Source organism: Periophthalmus magnuspinnatus, chromosome 16 (assembly GCF_009829125.3).
Source record: "Periophthalmus magnuspinnatus isolate fPerMag1 chromosome 16, fPerMag1.2.pri, whole genome shotgun sequence".
Taxonomy (NCBI): Eukaryota; Metazoa; Chordata; class Actinopteri; order Gobiiformes; family Gobiidae; genus Periophthalmus; species Periophthalmus magnuspinnatus.
The window spans coordinates 21,984,270-22,001,703 of NC_047141.1; the positions used below are offsets into that span (position 1 = coordinate 21,984,270).

Sequence of the window (17,434 nt, forward strand, 5' to 3'; positions counted from 1 at the left end):
ACTGTGTAAACAACCTCAAAATAACACCAAATCTCCTTTAGGTGATGTCCTTCTGGCCACAGCATTCCTCTCCTATTCAGGCCCCTTTAATCAAGAGTTCAGAAATCTTTTAATGAACGACTGGAAACGGGAGTTGAAACAGCGTCATATCCCATTTGGAAATAATCTCAATCTGACAGAATTGCTCATTGATGCCCCTACTGTCAGCGAATGGAACTTACAAGTAGATGTCGTTTCTTTAAAATATTCTCATACACACTTTGCTATATTCAAATTGAAACTTTAGCCATGTCTTTAACCTTCTCCCTAAGATAAGAATCAATACTTATTCTTCCTGTCATTTTTTCTGATAAGGTTAATAGAATAGGCTGGAGAACCTTACTACAATTTGTCTTCCTCTGACAGGGGCTCCCCAATGATGACCTGTCCATTCAGAACGGCATTATTGTTACCAAAGCTGCCCGTTTCCCGCTTCTAATTGACCCTCAGGCACAAGGAAAGATCTGGATCAAGAACAAGGAGGCCAGGAATGAGTTGCAGGTTTGTTTTTATAACAAAGTTTGCTGTATACTATGGCTTGCTAACAATGACAATGTAGAGCCTTGAATAACTGAACATCACTGGTGGAACGTAGCCAAGTAAAAGTAGCAAAGTACTGTAAGTATATATATATATATATTCAAGTGTTTATGTTGAACAAAATTCAGCACAAATCTACAGTGTACAGTTATATAAATATCTATTTTTATTTTATAAAGAAGCATTTTATAGAGCTAAATTATTCCCTGACTGGGAAAGATGGACTAGTGTGGGCAGAGTTGTGTTTTAGATTTTGTTTTTCCTTGAGTGATGCAGAAAAGAGGAAGCCACTGTCTGTGTGAATGGTCATGTATGTTAATAATTCAGCACAAATCTGTATCAAAATCAATACATTTTAAGCATAAAATACTTTTACTTTTTACTCTTTAAGTACATTAAGTAAAATGTACAATACTTTTCCTGAAGTATTTTTGCTCCGATATCTGTACTTTTATTTATGCAACAAAACTGAGTATTTCTTCTACCACTCCTGAACATAGACAAGCTTTAACTTGTTATTTTGACTACCATTATTTAATTTTCATATTGTGGAAAGAACCTTCACTTGTTTATTTTAGAGCATTTGAAGTGTTTGAAGTGAAGTGTGCTTCTGCTTTCATAACAAAAATAAAACTAGCACAATGTGGAAGACTGACAGCTGAGGTCACTAGGCACAATACAACTATTCACCATTCCCTCACAGTTCTTTTTATACAATTTGTGTTTTTGTGTTATGTTGTTGTAGCCCATTGTGGTAACAGTCATGATCAGAGATCACGCAACTGACAAATCCCCAAAGATGCCCTCATTTTTTGTGCACACCTGACGTTGTTTGTGTCTGTACTCCTTATTAAGTAAGATTTTTAATTTATACTCGAGGCAAGTTTGTTGAAATGTAAGGGGCAAATTCATATACATATATTTTGTATAAGAACTGTAACTAAACTCTACAGTCATTTCTCAGTTGTCAGTTTTGTTAAAATGTTTGCATTATTAATACAAAACAAATGAATATTAAGACCCCCAAGGGCATTTCATTTTGTTTGGATAATTGTGCATTATTATCTCTATCAGATCACTTCACTAAACCATAAGTACTTCAAGAACCACCTGGAGGACAGTTTGTCTCTTGGTCGCCCACTGTTAATTGAAGATGTTGAGGAAGAACTGGACCCTGCCCTGGACAATATACTGGAGAAGAACTTCATCAAGACTGGATCTACATACAAGGTTTGACTCATAATAACTGTGTGCACTACACTACCATATGCTAACAAACAGATTTGATTGTATTTAAGGATGCTTTAATAAAATGAAAAGTAACAATGTTTTCTGAAAAAAGTGACTGTGGTTAACATTTTTGAATTATGATAAACAGATGAACCATTATGTCAGTGCTTCTCAAATGATGATTCTTATGATGCACCATCTTCCATTTCATCAACACAATGCTACACCTGTACATTATTTATGCATGGTGCATTCTGTGCTAGTACAGAGATACATAAACACTTGCCACAGTAGGTAAGCACAACTGCATCAAGACTAATGTGTTCAAAAAGAATTCTTCAGCTTCTGACTGAGAAACCAGATCAGAGGTGTCCCTTATGTTGCTCCTTTTACTATTTATATCCCACTGTGAGGAGTAGAAAGGTGCATGCAACTGATGGAGGGATAATCTGAAAATATAATAAATTTGTTTGTGGGTTAGTGTATGTTACATTTCTTCTTTCGTTTCCATTGTACAGGTGAAACTGGGCGACAAAGAGGTAGATGTGATGAAAGGATTCCGGCTTTACATGACAACCAAACTGCCAAACCCAGCGTACACCCCAGAGATCAGCGCACGCTCTTCTATCATCGACTTTACTGTCACCATGAGAGGACTAGAGGACCAGCTACTAGGCAGGGTCATCCTCACAGAAAAACAGGTGGAGTAGCTCTCTGCTGAAAGAAAGAATATTTACTTTTATATTCTGTCACCCTGGCTCATTTGTGCTTGTTTCAATAATGGCTCTGGCTCTGATTAGCTACAAATTATTAAACCCTGTTTTTGCTGAAAGGCCCATTGAGACCATTTTGATGCAAGCTTTCAACACCTTTCACTGCTATGTGCGTAGTCGTCTCTCAAGCCCAAAGTGTGTCAAAATATAACTGAGGTTATTATCACCCTTTGAATAAAGTACATGGCAATCATTATCACTCTCTGCCAGAGGAGGAAGAGAAAGAACAACCACACTTCTATAAATAGTTTACATGCACACATGAAACAAATATAGTAAGAGCAGTAGGCATAGTTCAAGTTCAAGAACCTGAGTCATTCTTGTTAGTCATCTAATGCTGCTAAACACCGCTGATATGATTGTGCAACAGTAAAAAACAAATTATGAATATATTTAAGTTATGAAAAGAATAGTTGCATGGTCACTCTTGGGAGAAATTTGCCTTAGACATTCCAGGGCATGTGACAAAGATCAAAAACAAATAACTAGTCAGGAGACATTACAATCATAAAACATTCAGCTTCAAAATGGCAGTTTTCACCTGAGCTTGTTATTGAGATTCCAACACATGTTCAGCATTAAATTAAATAATGCACAATGAGGTGATAATCACCCATTTGCAAACATTTAATTTAGAGTAATATGAAAAAGGAATCAGTATGCATATGATATATATATAGACCGGTTTAGCATTTTTAACATTGTTTCTATCCAAGAAACACTGACTTTGATTTTGTGCATCTACAGGAACTCGAAAAGGAGAGAACAGATCTCTTGGAAGATGTCACTTCAAACAAAAGAAAGATGAAAGAACTAGAGGACAACCTTCTCTACAGACTGACCAGCACACAGGTAAAGGATGCCATTTTACTTTATGTACATTAAATGGCATGCTTGATGTTGTGATACAACTATGTGCAGGGATCACTTGTAGACGATGAGAGCCTCATTGCTGTTCTGGGCAACACGAAGCGCACAGCTGAAGAGGTCACTCAAAAGCTGCAGATTGCTGCTGAGACTGAAGTCCAGATAAATGCTGCCAGAGAAGAGTACAGACCAGGTGGGATATACTGTTTCTGTTGTTACGATTTCAATTAGTTTTCAAAAACAATCCTATGCTATAAATGTGACTTATCTTGTGTTTTACAAGATGAATTTAATAAATTAAATACATTTTTTTATAAACAAATAATGAAAATATATTATAAAAACGTCTATCTTTGTACCAACCACAGCCTTTTTTTTTATTCAGTGGCAACCAGAGGCAGTATTCTCTACTTCCTTATTACAGAGATGAGTATGGTTAATGTGATGTATCAAACATCTCTAAGGCAGTTCCTGGGGCTTTTTGACCTCTCTCTGGCAAGGTGAGATTTTTTCAAGTTTCCATCTATATATCTACAGTTAAGTGTAATGTGAATGCATAAAATTACAATTTAAATATAATAACATTAAATTTTCTGAAACAGGTCCTTCAGAAGTCCAATAACGAGCAAACGAATTGCCAACATCATTGAGTTTATGACTTTTGAAGTTTATAAATATGCAGCACGGGGCCTTTATGAGGAACACAAGTTTCTCTTCACTTTGCTTTTAACCCTGAAAATCGACATGCAGAGTAGCAGGGTCAAACATGAAGAGTTTCTGACTCTCATAAAAGGTAACCATTAAAGATAATACAATTACTTTAAGTACAACATTTTCTGTACAGTATGTAGTACAATTATATTACATTAACATTTGTCACCTGCAATGCTATCCAATAGAGAGTTATAGCAATAAAACTATACAATCACATAAAATCTTTCTTTCTAACAACCACAAGGAGGTGCATCTCTGGACCTCAAGGCCTGTCCCCAGAAACCAGCAAAATGGATCCTGGATATGACTTGGCTCAACCTTGTGGAACTGAGCAAACTATGGCAGTTTTCAGAAATTCTTGATCAGGTACAACCAAAACACCCACACAAAAACACTCATGCACACTTTTTGGGACATTATATTGACATTCATTTTCCTGTGAACTGATCCTACTTGCTTAACCTTAATCTAAACCCTAACCATCACTCATTTTAACCTTCTTTTATCTCACAATGACGAATTTACAACAAGGGGACCTGATTTTATCCCCATATGGGAGGAAGGCCCCCATATAGTGACTGTGTGTACAGATTTTGGCCCCACATTGTATTAAGTACACACCCGTATACACAATACTTTATCATTGACATGTCCTTACAGGTCTCTTCTTGGCTTAGACAGATTTGACTAATGGTGCTTGAGATAGCAGCGCTCATCAGTTTCCAGTTTCCACCTCACTGACACATGCACATCTAGATTCTCTCATGGTCTCTAGGTGCTTATTGAATATTTTTCTCATCTCGTCTTGCCCTGGTGGCCATGCCAATATCTTCCCATCATGGTGTGCTTCTTGTCTCACTTTTTACACACAGGAGATGTACTGTCGCTCTTGCTCTAATACACACACCTCTGTGACTGGCAGCTCAGTGGCTCCCATAGAGGAGCAGGCTCAGTGTCCTGTGAAATGAGCTCTGTTTGGGCAAACTCCAATTATTTATGATATATACACACACAGCCACCACAAACTTAACAATAAAGTGTTACGTGTTCATGTTTACTTAAAGTTTACCTTAACCCCTAACTTTAACCTTAATAACTTCTTTATACTGTTGGTTTCTAAGTCATTCAGCAGTTATAGGGCAAATATAGCACTCCTTGGGAAAAAGGCTTTGCACTGCCAAACAACACAACACAAGCTTCTGGTCCATTTCAATATAGCACAACTAATTTTATGCATGGCATGGTCTTTCAGATAACTCGTAATGAGAAACACTGGAAAAGCTGGTTTGACAAAGAAGCTCCAGAAGAGGAGGTGCTCCCCAGCTCTTATGACCAGGCACTGGACTGTTTCAGACGCCTGCTCCTCATTCGTTGTTGGTGTCCAGACAGAACAATTGCACAGGTAAAAAACGGTCTGTTACAGTTCATATAGAAAATACATAATGCTGAATGACTAAGGACACGAAACCACAGAGAGGCTTTCAGATCCTAAGTGAACAATTATCCTAAAAGTGCCGTTTTAGAAAAATGCTAAATTTGGCACACACTTCTAAAAGAACTGAACTAAAATATGACTCGCTCTGGCTGAAAATGTACAGTGATTAATGGACGTAGCCTTACTGATGTTTAGTTTAAGGTTCACTGTAGATGGGCTTGGAATTTAATTTATGTTGTTATACAATAAGTCCTACCTCAGTCCTGGTCTGACTTCTTTCAGCTGTAAGCCAGTTAAAAAAACATTCTTTAAAGTGTTCATGCCTCTTCCCAGACAGAAATGAAAACTGCAATTGAATATTTAGTTTTAGGTTAGTTTATGATGCTGTCTGAGTGTTTCCCTGCAGTAGTTTGCATCTTGAAGCAGTAAACAAACATTTGTAGTTGACTACATTTGCTGTGTCCCTATCCCTCCCAGGCTCGTAAATACATAATGGATTCGATGGGGGAGAAGTACACAGAAGGCGCAATCCTGGATCTGGAGAAGACTTGGGAAGAAGCAGACCCTCGAACACCTGTGATCTGTTTCCTGTCTATGGGCTCTGATCCAACCGACTCTATCATTGCACTGGGGAAGAGATTGAAAATCGAAACACGATATGTATCCATGGGGCAAGGACAAGAAGTGCATGCTCGCAAACTTCTGCAGCAGACCATGGCTAATGTTAGCTTCAATTTTATATATCTGTCTATATTTCACAGTTTCATTATTTAAAATATTATGCTGATAAATGTGTTTATTGTATCAATAAACATCAGTATTTAATCATTATTGGCTATTCACAATGGGAATGACTCAAGGCAACACCAGCTACTTTAGGCTGAAGGTAGTGGAAAGTGGAAACTCTGGCCAATGACGATTGGGTTATTACACCAACAGTGTACTTAGCCACATCTTAGAAAAAGTTAGTTACATCAGTTCATCTATGTTCTAAGTCACAGAGTCCACATTAGCACTGGGAGGACATGGCATATATACAAAATTACATTAAATTAAATAAATGTAACAAAAGCAACACCTAGTAATATCCTTGTTGTTTTTCAGGGAGGCTGGGCTTTACTACAAAATTGCCACCTCGGACTGGACTTCATGGATGAGCTGATGGACATAGTGACTGATACAGAGTTTGTCCATGACAGTTTCCGGCTCTGGATAACAACTGAGGTTCACAAACATTTCCCTATCACCCTTCTCCAAATGTCAATCAAGTTTACCAACGAACCACCACAAGGGCTGAAGGCCGGGCTTAAGAGGACCTATGGAGGTACAAACACCTGCTGATTATTATGTGTATTTATAGTAAATAAAAACTTGTCCCGAAATAGTGTAAAAGTCTTTATGGGTTTTTTTTTTTTTATTTTGAATGAGAGTGCTCTCTGGCAATATTCCAAAATTCCATTAGTGATTTTGAGTCAGTGCCAGTCAGAAAGAGTTTCCAAAAGAAAACTGCAGACTTGCAATATTAAGAGTGGAAAAGATTTAATAAGACAGATTCACTAAGCAAATTACTCTGCCATCTCTATAAACAATAGAAAGTTTAACCTTTATAAGCTGCTGGGTGGTGACTTTGCTATGATGTTAATATTGATGCTGTCAGACGTCCAAACTAATTTAAGAAGCACATTGTGTCAAAAATTTTATTTTATGTCAACTTGTGTCTGTCTACAGGTATTAACCAGGACCTTTTGGATGTCAGCAATATGAGCCAATGGAAACCAATGCTTTATGGGGTAGCATTTCTTCACAGCACTGTCCAAGAGAGGAGGAAGTATGGGCCACTGGGGTGGAATATCCCATATGAATTCAACCAGGCTGATCTTAATGCTACAATTCAGTTTGTCCAGAACCACCTTGATGACATGGACGTCAAAAAGGTCAAATTTGATTGTGTTCATTCATTTAAAAATACTGTGCAAAAGTAATGCAAACCAAAACAAGTCACTCATCATTAAAAAAAATAAAAATCTGTCACTAAACTGTATGGCTATCTTCTTTCCCTAGGGTGTGTCCTGGAACACAGTCCGCTACATGATTGGAGAGATCCAATATGGCGGCCGTGTGACTGACGACTATGACAAGCGCCTTCTCAATACCTTTGCCAAAGTGTGGTTCAGCGAAGAAATGTTTGGACCCAGCTTCAACTTCTACCAGGGCTACAGTATTCCTAAATGCACCAATGTAGAGCAGTATCTTACCTACATTCAGGTTAGTTCTTTATGGGAAAAATATAAAAATCTCATAAATATATCCAAGGAATATGATTAATCATTCACCCTCTTGAAAGTATATAGAAAGTGCTTCCTTAAGCTTTTCAGTTTTTATACTTTTGCCCCATTAAGTACCATTAGATGAGCACATTTGAAGAAGTGACCTGTGAATACAGATACTCTTATATTGTACAATGTCACTTGATCTCATTTATATATGGTGTGTCACTTTTTCAGTGTCATACTGGTGGGTTTGGTGTATGTGTCTCTGTTTGTGTGTGTATCTAGAGGCAGTTCCCAAACCAGTTTCATTAAAGCTAGTTTCATTATGATGGATGTTTCATGCTGCCAGACTCCCCTGCACTGCTTCTCAAATATAGACTGCTTTGGACCACATCAACTCGTGTTTATATAGGTGGACGTGTGTGCTGTTAAAATACATGTTTCAATTTATGGTTCAGATCTCTTCTTTTCCATCTATGTAGACCTACTGTCCACCGGCACTGTCACAGAGACATTGAACATACATTCATTCATCAAAGACATATCAACCTGATGCAAATGCACACAAGAAGTGCCCCAACAATAGTCCCATTTTTATTTTTTTGGATTCTGGATTCAAGGCCAAATATTATTGAGAAGAGCTAGGTAATATGGCAATAAAATTAATGATGATTTTATTATCCTCTCGTAGTGATCAATCTCGATTTTTAATTAGATTTTAAGATAAAATATTCCCACAATGGGGAAATTCCATTGTTGCAACGCAAAGTTCAAAAACAGCAGGATAATAGACATTACATATGCAACTGGAACTTTTTTTGGGGGGGGGGGGGATTAATTTCACCAGTGTATTCAATATTAATTTCACCAACATAAACTTGGCAAACTTTTCTTCAAAATTTGTCAACATATATACATGTTGACATATTTTGCTGGAGTGAAAAAAATTATTAGATTGGATGATCGCACAACCCTATTAGTTCATATTGCAAAAAATAAAAACTATAAATAGGTTATTGCCAAATAAAAACCTAAAAATGCCCCAAACGTAAGGAAAATCCCTGATTCGCTAAAGTTCACCTGCCAGAATGTCAGCCTCAAGCCTTAATTGATTAAAAGGATTGTCTGGAGAGCATCAGGAGTCAATTAACAAGGCAACTCTAGATTGGAGAAAAGGTTCTGGGATTATGGTACAATGCACCTTATGTTTTTTACTCCTAATTTGTTATTCTCCAAATTGTAATTCAGTCCATCTTCCACAGGGATTACCATCTTATGACACTCCAGAGGTATTTGGATTACACCCCAATGCTGACATCACCTACCAGAGCAAACTCGCTAAGGATGTGCTGGACACTATTCTCAGTATCCAGCCCAAAGACAGCTCCTCCGGTGGGGGTGAGACCAGAGAGGCGATCGTGTCCAGACTGGCTGACGACATGCTGGAGAAACTTCCCCCTGACTACGTGCCATTTGAGGTTTGTGTGTGCAGACAGATGTGTGAGCTGCCTGAGGGGAGTTGGTGTTGGTGATAGCGAAGTGCAATGTCCCTCACTGTACATGTGCGCAAAGTGGTGCAAGTGGCAAACAAAGTGGTCCATGGTTGTGGGAAGGGGCCAGACTTCAAAATGTGTTTTTATGCTAGCGTAGGTTTTTACTCAATCTTATAGGACAGCGGTCATTATTCTTTACAAGTGATATTTCAGTCTTTCACTCCAGCTGACAATAAATCATCTAAAGCACAGGTTGTGTTAGATTTTTTTTTTTTTTTTTGTCAAAAATTGATCCCTATTCCCTGCTTTTGAAACACACAGAAAATCCAAATGTTGCACCTTATAATTTGTTGTCAACATGTGCTTTGCACATGTGCCATATTAATAATGTTCCTTAAAGTCGTTTCACCTGCAACAATCAGTCACTGTAAGTTTGAGTAATATCACTACTTTTTAGAACTATTGTTTAGAAAACTTGCACTGATGGAGAGGACATTGCCTTGCTATTAGACATCTATTAGTTTGTATTAATTAATTCCATACTTAATCAAATATTAACATAATTATTTTGACCAATGCACTAACTAGGTAAGGGATCGTCTCCAGAAGATGGGCCCGTTCCATCCCATGAACATCTTCTTAAGACAGGAGATCGACCGCATGCAGAGGGTCATTGTTTTGGTCCGGAACACCCTTACAGACCTCAAACTGGCCATAGATGGGACCATTATCATGAGCGAGAACCTACGGGATGCTCTGGACTGCATGTACGATGCCCGCATTCCTACTCGCTGGAAGAAAGTATGTTTTACATTGTTGCAGTTTTTATTTTTCTCTCTATTGTATGTACATTCATTCTGCATTATTATTATTCTGTATATATACAGCGAATGGGTTCATTCACATGACAACTAAAATGTGGTAACTAGAATAACCAGATAACCTAATAATTAGCTCTGATCTCTTATTTACATACATATCACTGATCATCAAAACTTGCTGGCATGTGCCATAAAATAACATATGTCTTTCATTTTAGTGTTTACCTCATTATTTTGCCCTTTTTTTGCATGATTTTCCTTGTCAAAACTTGCTCAGGTGTGGTCAATCAGAAATAAATCAGATTACTCACATCAAATATACTGTTTACATGACATTTCAGTAATCAGAAATCAGATAATGATCCTATTTTGTGTGCATATAAACAAAGCCAATGTCTCTGCCTGCTGCTTACATTGCCCTGTATGTCATATTCACTCTGGTACAGTATATAGTTTTTTATTCCATGCTGTTGAATAATACATTTATAGTCTTTTCTGTCACTCGGTTGGCTTCCCTCAGATCTTTTCGGATGACAGTTTCTATGTTGTGCTGTAATGGTGGTCCTGTGTGCTTGTTTGTCTGTCCTGCGCAGGCATCATGGGCCTCCAGTACCCTGGGGTTTTGGTTCACGGAGCTGCTTGAGCGGAACCGTCAGTTTCAGGCCTGGATCTTTGAAGGGCGCCCCAACTGCTTCTGGATGACAGGCTTCTTCAACCCACAGGGCTTCCTGACAGCTATGAGACAGGTAGAGCACGGCATCTCCTCTACCCAAACCTACTCCCCATCAGAGGACAGCAGATGGCACGCAGGGGAGAGGCAGGCACACCGCCATGTTCAGTGACATGCGTTTACACACACGCCACAGCACAGCATGAATACACAAGACAGACACGCAACTACATGCATATATTCCCCTTGTTAAAAGGCATCTATTTTAGAGACTAGTGTTAGGGTTAAAATATATTGTCTCTTAACAAATCATCCTTGGACACAAAAATAGCCTTTATGTAAAGGGCTACTATTCTGTCTGTTAACGACTCTAAGTAGAGCCAAATTGTTTCTTGAGCCAACCATTTACTTTAAAATGTAAAATGGTCAGGAATGATAAAGCTAATTTTGTATTGTAATTTTTTTCTTTTGTTTTTTATACACTTAAATGTATTAGTAGAGCAGTCATCTTAGGTGTGTGGCATCATAAACATGTCTAAGTTTGTGCATGTGTAGGTGCATGCATTTTTCTTCATTCTGAGCTTTTTTACTGTTTTATTTATGGTCTCTGTAAACTCTAGGAAATTACTCGTGCAAATAAAGGCTGGGCTCTGGACCGTATGGTGTTGTGCAACGAGGTGACCAAGTGGATGAAGGATGACATCACTCAGGCTCCAGTCGAGGGGGTTTATGTCTATGGCCTTTACTTGGAGGGAGCTGGATGGGACCGCCGCAACTGCAAACTCATTGACTCCAAAACCAAAGTCCTGTTTGAGATGATGCCTGTTATTAGGATGTATGCTGAGAATAACGGTGAGTGAGGGATTGTGGTATGTCCTTATCAGTATTAATCTATGCTGTTGGCCATCTCAAAGTTTACATCCCACACAGTCACTCAGAGATGTAACATTTAAATGCCAGACGTACTGCTGTTTTTGGAGAATAGATCAGCAGGGATTGTGGCACAGTGTATTCAGACACACTGACATGAATGCCCTTTTTGACATCAAATTTGCGTAACAGTCCAATCCAAAAAAAAAATTAAAAATGCATAGTAGCATTTAGTTTCAAATAATTTTTAAAGTTGTGTTTCAGAAGACTTTGATGATATGAAACTGATGATACTTTTTTTTTCTTCTAGGTGTTAAAGACCCCCACCTTTACATATGCCCAATCTACAAGAAGCCTGTCAGGACGGACCTAAACTACATTGCAGCTGTCGATCTGAAAACAACACTTCCTCCAGAATACTGGATTCTACGAGGAGTGGCCCTGCTCTGTGATGTCAAATAATGCATTTCTGACGTATAGTATTTAGGACTGGTTTTCAAACTAATACAAGTCTAAAGATGCAGTCATAATATTACACAGTGATGTTTAAATACATAGAAATTTAATGACATTTTTACAAAACAATGGCATCATCAAAACATCAAAACACTTTTTGCTAGTATTTTCTTTTCTTACAAAACCAATGTACACAGACATTAAAGCTACCCTGTACACACTGTGGATCAGACTCTCAAATTGCTTAGCCTTTTCCCATTTTGCCTGTACTTACAATTATGTTTTGTCTCTGCAAGTAATTTGTTCCAGACAGTTTTGAGAGAAAGGGCTTCTGCATGAATATAATACTAGATTCATAGATGCTGCTCGAGTAGTTCGGTGGATATTTTCTAAACAAGTTTTAACAGTTTCATCCAACATCCAGACATACTCCGATAAGCTTTTTGTGCAACCTTCCCTTCTGCCTCCAGTATGTTGTTGGACTGTTTATTTTTGTCACATTTTATTATAACTAAATCATCAATAGATTCTCAAAACCCAAGAACCACTACTCTTGCTAATCTGAATCCATTCTTGATGAGTTCAGAGGGAGCCTACTCCTGCGGCACATGCTACATGTTCACTTACAAAAGTGTTAAATGTATTCTACAGCAGGGGAGCACTGCCGTGAGGCTCCAGTTCTATTGATTCTCTTTGTATCCCAGATCTGATTCACTTTGTAACTTAATAGGTCCGACAGGAACAAACATTTCCTGTCACAGATAGTCTGTCAGTTGTGCCAGTGTAAACATAGCCAGTTTTCTGGAGTCTTAGGGCATGACGTTGCCCTGGGACAGTGAGCGGGTCATCTCCGTGTGCACAAAGTAGGTCTGTAGATCTCCTTTGCCCTTGACGTTGATGATGCCTCTGCATGAGCACATGTATCCCAGAGCCAGGAGGATGTGACTGGTCTCTTCTGTCACCTACAGGGCAGAGGAGCACAACTGAAACATTCAGTTTGAGTATGAACTCTTGAATTGTATTATACTAAAAGGCCTATGTTTTAGTGTTTCAGTGTTTCTAAAATGACTTTTTTTCTTTTCCTGAATAATGCTGCTATCATTGGTATGCTTTTCTGCAACCACTCAAGTCTTAACATTATATTTTGTTAAAGAAAATCCTATTCAATCATTGCTGTACACAATGTCCTACGTGTTATTGTTATGACATCATTTCGCATAATACCAAGGTCTTTATTTATTGATGAGAATGTTGTCAATCCTATTTCTGTTTTTGTCAAACAAAAATAAATAGATGGTGGTACATTTCCTATTGATGCCTTAATTCGTCCATCTCTATATAAATATCAACAGGCAATCTGAGGATGCAATTGAAAGCTCTGCGGTGTCTCCAGACCGCACAGCAGATGGCTCTATCAAAAGTGTATTACCTTTAGAGACCAGAAGCTTCCTGCCCTATACGTCTCTAAGGCAACATACCATTCTATCTTATCAGCCATCAAACACAAGCCCAGCCATCATTTATAACATGTATGAAATATGTTTTATCTCTGAACATCTGAGTTGACATTTAAAATTGAAGTTTAAAAATAGTACAGATCAGGTATGGCTGCTATCAAACTATAGTCTGAGATCCAACTTGAAAGATTGACATTAAAAGAACGGTAAGCGGAGATTAAATTTGTGCCTGTTTTACAAATCAAGTTGTTGTTTTTTGTTTTTGTTTTTTTTTACCTGTATCTTTCCCAGGACCCCAGTGCTATCCATTCTGCTTGCTACATTCACTGTATTCCCCCAAATGTCATACTGGGGTTTTTGGGCTCCAATGACTCCTGCAATCACTGGACCATGGTTTATACCTGAAAGGACAAGTATGGACAGTTAAACAATTGACATCTTCAACAGAATGCTCTCCAGTAATGATGGCTGGGTATTGGTACATAGAATTAAATTGTTGCACCCTATGACTTGATTACAGACTAGTAAACAACAATAATGTGTTTACTGTGTCAATAAATCTTTATAATGCCAATAAATAATCACTTGCAACAACGGAGTATTAGTGATACTAACAGTAATACTAAGTTGAACATCAAAACAATCTTACAACCATAATTGTATTTATTTATGCAGGGGGAATGTATTATGTTAAATTCATTCAAATATATATCCACATAAAATAAATCAAGTGAAATCCAATTCAGTTGAGCTGTTTCCTTTCTATTGGACAGTGGTCCCCTGCACTCTGTCTCTAGCATCAGTGTCTATGGCTACATGGGTTTATTCATGTGCATTGCTGTTATCTCTACTTCAGATAAGAGTGTAGACGGAGCACACAGCCACTGGTTTTGTTCTGTCCCAGTGGGCGGTGACTCCTGCCTTTCCCTGAAGAAACATTATGGGTCGTTCTGGAAGCAGCAGGAGGCACTGGCCAATACAGACAAACTGCTGAGTTAATGGAGCAAGGCATGCTGGGATAGACAGACAGCTTCAAGGTGTTGAGGCTTGGCTCTTAACTCATAGAGGACTGGAAAATGTTCACCACTCACAATTACTATATTCAGCATTGTACATGGCTTTGATATTCCAATATGATATAATCTAATGTTACAGCCTCGTCTTCTTGAGTAATAGCAGCAGGTATAAAAAATATGCCAGAAGAATATTGATACATACATTAAAATGAAAGTAGTTTTGCATATTCTTTATGATGAATCAGCTAAAATATCTTCTTTATGGTGGGAAAAAAAAAAACCCCTCACCAACTCTCAGCTTGAAGTCATTGAAGGAATGTTTATTTATAAGATCCAGTTTGCCCACCAACGCAAACGCAAACTCCACCATGGTCCCAATGTGCATGTACTGCCTGTCATGTTCCTGCAAAGTAAGCACATTTTCTCAATCAGTGAATTAATTTGAATTTACTTCATACATAACAAATTACACAGATAATAAATGAGAATAACTGGTGTTTTGAAAAGGGCACCTGCATAGTGTACTCTGGCCCAGATGCTGTGTTGAGCCCTGTAGCAGCCATGTAAGTACTGCCAATGGTCTTGATCTTTTCCACTCCACTGAACTTAGGCTTTGACAGCAGCTGTTCACAAATATACCACCGTAGATTAGAAATGCTTCCAAAAATCAACCCTGTTTTTGCATTTATACTCAACAAAGTCTGGGGGAATTTACCTCATCAAAATCAGCAATGATCTCGTTGAGAAGCCTGAGGCACTCTAAGCCCTCTTTGTTGACGTCTGACTCAGTATAAAACTCTTTAAAGTCTGGGATCGATGCAAACATCACACAAACCAAGTCATAGGATTGGTGATACAGATCCTGCAGAAGGGAAATCAAAATAAATAGAGAAGTAAAAATAGTGATCTGTGTGAACTACAGGGAATAAATATTGTGTCAACAAACTTAATAATTGTGACACTTTTGTAAAAGATACAATTTAACATTTAATATAAAGGTGTATTATGTAACTTTTTTGGTGGAGGGTTTGGTGTTGTTTTGCCTGAAATGTTTCTTGATATGGCATTAAACATAATCTATCTCCATGGACATAAGCAGATGACACCACCAGACCAAGATGAGATCGGTTGGGAAAGATGATCCCACTCATTTTAAGAATAGTGTTTATCAAGGTATCAATTAAATTAATGCAAAATAGGTTTAATGCTTTACTGTGGAATATTCCAAGCAAAACAATAACATCTTAACATACAACATGTCTACTTATTTTATAAACATACTAACAATATATACAATGTACTTATCTGTGTCCTACCTCATTTTTCCAGTTTCGTGCCAAAAAGTGCTCCGCCACATGAGCGGGCAGGACGTTCTCCAGTAAAACCCGGTTGAGATTTTCCATGGTTTCGATCTCCTCACACTCCTTCTTGAATTTGTTCTTCCACAGAAAGTCTAACCTACAGTAATATTCATTCTGTTACAAGAGGACACAGAGGTGAAGAGACTGAAGGCACAGCTGGACAGCTTGCTTCCATCAAAGAGTGAAAAACACACACAGCCACTAGGACATAAGTCAGAAGAAGAGTTAAACAAGTGAAGAAATAGTGCAACAGAAAATATCTATTTCCATACCATGCACGGTTCAGTGTTCAAATGCCAGCATAAACTAATTATACATTCAGAGGAAATTTGCTTTGCTAAGGATACAGAAAGGCTGGTTGGATAGAATTTATTTTGCCTGTTACCAAGGTTTCTCAATATTGTCTGCCTTTCTAATTGAAAATGTTCTTATGTGGTACTTGGTGTAAAAAGGTTTGAGAATTATTGGTCTAGACTGTTTTATCTGATGCAATTTTACTGTGCTATAAATTCTGTTAGCTACCTATGTGTTTTGTCCACTTTTATTATTTGCTCCATTTTAGAGTTTCGGTTCACTGATTTGGCCATGTTATACACTACAGACAGTAAAAACTAGGTTCAGCACCTGTATGCAATGTTTATGTCAAATGTAGAGCGTTTACCAGAAAGAAGCTGAGGAGATATCATCATTTATGCTTCCCACTTAGGGGCTTAAACGACATGACACACATAATTTTACTGTGTTTTAATTGACCTATATCTTAAAAGTAACTTGAGGCCAGTACATTACAAGCCACTGCAGTTTTAAATGTTTAAGAACTGTCCCCACTGAGCAAAAGAGTGTTTTGTATCTGGCCTAAGTGCCCTGCAGTGAGTAACAACCCGAAAATAGCACGCTGCCTTTGCAAAGAATGGTCTTCACCCAGCCCCTTGCTTCTCCTGGATAATAAATCTACAACATGCCCAGCTTAGAGTAACAGCAGCCTATTTTTACACTGGCCAAAGGGTGAATCCACAAAACTGGCTTTGTTTAAACAAAACCCATCTAACAACATATTATGATGTACAAAAATAAACTTGTGGAGCCAATGCCTAAAAAATAATGATAAGGTGCAACATATGTGGATCATGAGCTAAAGATTTCTTCTGCAAAAACATGTCCCATTGAGTTATATGCCTGATAATTATGACATAAAATTGTAGAATGTGAACGCTTCCTATTCAAACCACTCACATTCAGTATATTTCCTGTATTCAAGTCATTTGAAATGATCAACATTTCTCTTCTTGCTATTTCGTTCTTTGCAGTGTACAGTTGACACAAATGTTCTAACCTGTACTTGAAACTTGGACTGAGAATACCATGGTGTGTGCTAGATGCATTAAAGGGACATATACATGCTGTCTGAGATCCCATAGCCCT

The 17,434-nt window shown here is 38.0% G+C and overlaps 3 protein-coding genes across 3 annotated transcripts in view; 1 reads left to right on the forward strand and 2 right to left on the reverse strand.

The window, feature by feature from the left end:
* dnah5 (dynein, axonemal, heavy chain 5) overlaps positions 1-12,190 on the forward strand; it is a 43,342-nt gene extending 31,152 nt beyond the window's left edge. Inside the window, 19 exon segments of the mRNA XM_055228086.1 lie at positions 42-223; positions 406-540; positions 1,654-1,809; positions 2,328-2,510; positions 3,330-3,434; positions 3,504-3,642; positions 3,835-3,949; positions 4,052-4,242; positions 4,408-4,529; positions 5,416-5,565; positions 6,076-6,321; positions 6,703-6,922; positions 7,327-7,532; positions 7,660-7,863; positions 9,131-9,346; positions 9,950-10,162; positions 10,776-10,928; positions 11,473-11,704; positions 12,033-12,190. Of these exon segments, the coding sequence (XP_055084061.1) occupies positions 42-223; positions 406-540; positions 1,654-1,809; positions 2,328-2,510; positions 3,330-3,434; positions 3,504-3,642; positions 3,835-3,949; positions 4,052-4,242; positions 4,408-4,529; positions 5,416-5,565; positions 6,076-6,321; positions 6,703-6,922; positions 7,327-7,532; positions 7,660-7,863; positions 9,131-9,346; positions 9,950-10,162; positions 10,776-10,928; positions 11,473-11,704; positions 12,033-12,184 (3,320 nt within the window). The 3' untranslated portion in view covers positions 12,185-12,190.
* A 536-nt stretch (positions 12,191-12,726) lies between these two features.
* Positions 12,727-16,156, reverse strand: LOC117384047 (adenylate cyclase type 2-like). The gene is made up of 6 exons (XM_033981315.2): positions 15,968-16,156; positions 15,367-15,513; positions 15,164-15,274; positions 14,940-15,054; positions 13,912-14,036; positions 12,727-13,140 (listed from the first exon to the last, which is right to left on the reverse strand). The coding sequence occupies exons 1-6, from the start codon at positions 16,052-16,054 to the stop codon at positions 12,988-12,990; spliced, it is 738 nt and encodes a 245-aa protein (XP_033837206.1). The 5' UTR covers positions 16,055-16,156; the 3' UTR covers positions 12,727-12,987.
* Positions 16,157-17,393: 1,237 nt separating this feature from the next.
* The window catches only part of LOC117384204 (A disintegrin and metalloproteinase with thrombospondin motifs 16), a 25,150-nt gene continuing 25,109 nt past the window's right edge, over positions 17,394-17,434 (reverse strand). Inside the window, exon 15 of the mRNA XM_033981492.2 lies at positions 17,394-17,432. Within this exon, the coding sequence (XP_033837383.2) occupies positions 17,394-17,432 (39 nt within the window). The remainder of the gene's footprint in view (positions 17,433-17,434) is intronic.